Raw genomic sequence first — 505 nt, forward strand, 5'->3', positions numbered from 1 at the left:
CGTACGTGGAGATCCTGGAGCAGCCGAAGCAGCGCGGGATGAGGTTCCGGTACAAGTGCGAGGGGCGCTCGGCCGGGAGCATCCCCGGGGAGCACAGCACCGAGACCACCAAGACCCACCCCACCATCCGCGTGAGTGCCCCAGTACAGACCAGTATGCACCAGTAACTGCCAGGGCCCCCCCAGTGCTCCCCCCAGTGCCCCCATCCGCGGGGAGCGCAGCACCGAGACCACCCAGACCCACCCCACCATCCGCGTGAGTGCCCCAGTACAGACCAGTATGCACCAGTAAGTGTCAGGGCCCCCCCTGAGCTCTTCCATTGCTCCCCCGGTGTCCCCCAAGACCCTCCTTACCATCTGTGCGAGTCCCCCAGTGCATCCCAGTATACACCAGTATGCACCAGTACAGGCCGATAACTGCCAAGGCCCCCCCTGAGCCTTCCCTGAGCCCCCCGGTGCCCCCATCCCCGGGGGGGGTCAGCACCCACCTCCCCCCGCCCCGCCCC

At 67.7% G+C, this 505-nt stretch overlaps 1 protein-coding gene across 1 annotated transcript in view; it reads left to right on the forward strand.

The window, feature by feature from the left end:
• Positions 1 to 2: 2 nt before the first annotated feature.
• The window catches only part of LOC103624402 (transcription factor p65), a gene marked incomplete at its 5' end in the record, with an annotated part of 1332 nt that continues 829 nt past the window's right edge, over positions 3 to 505 (forward strand). Inside the window, one exon of the mRNA XM_017747255.1 lies at positions 3 to 143. Within this exon, the coding sequence (XP_017602744.1) occupies positions 3 to 143 (141 nt within the window). The remainder of the gene's footprint in view (positions 144 to 505) is intronic.

Source organism: Corvus brachyrhynchos, unplaced genomic scaffold (genome assembly GCF_000691975.1).
Source record: "Corvus brachyrhynchos isolate BGI_N302 unplaced genomic scaffold, ASM69197v1 scaffold442, whole genome shotgun sequence".
Classification (NCBI taxonomy): Eukaryota; Metazoa; Chordata; class Aves; order Passeriformes; family Corvidae; genus Corvus; species Corvus brachyrhynchos.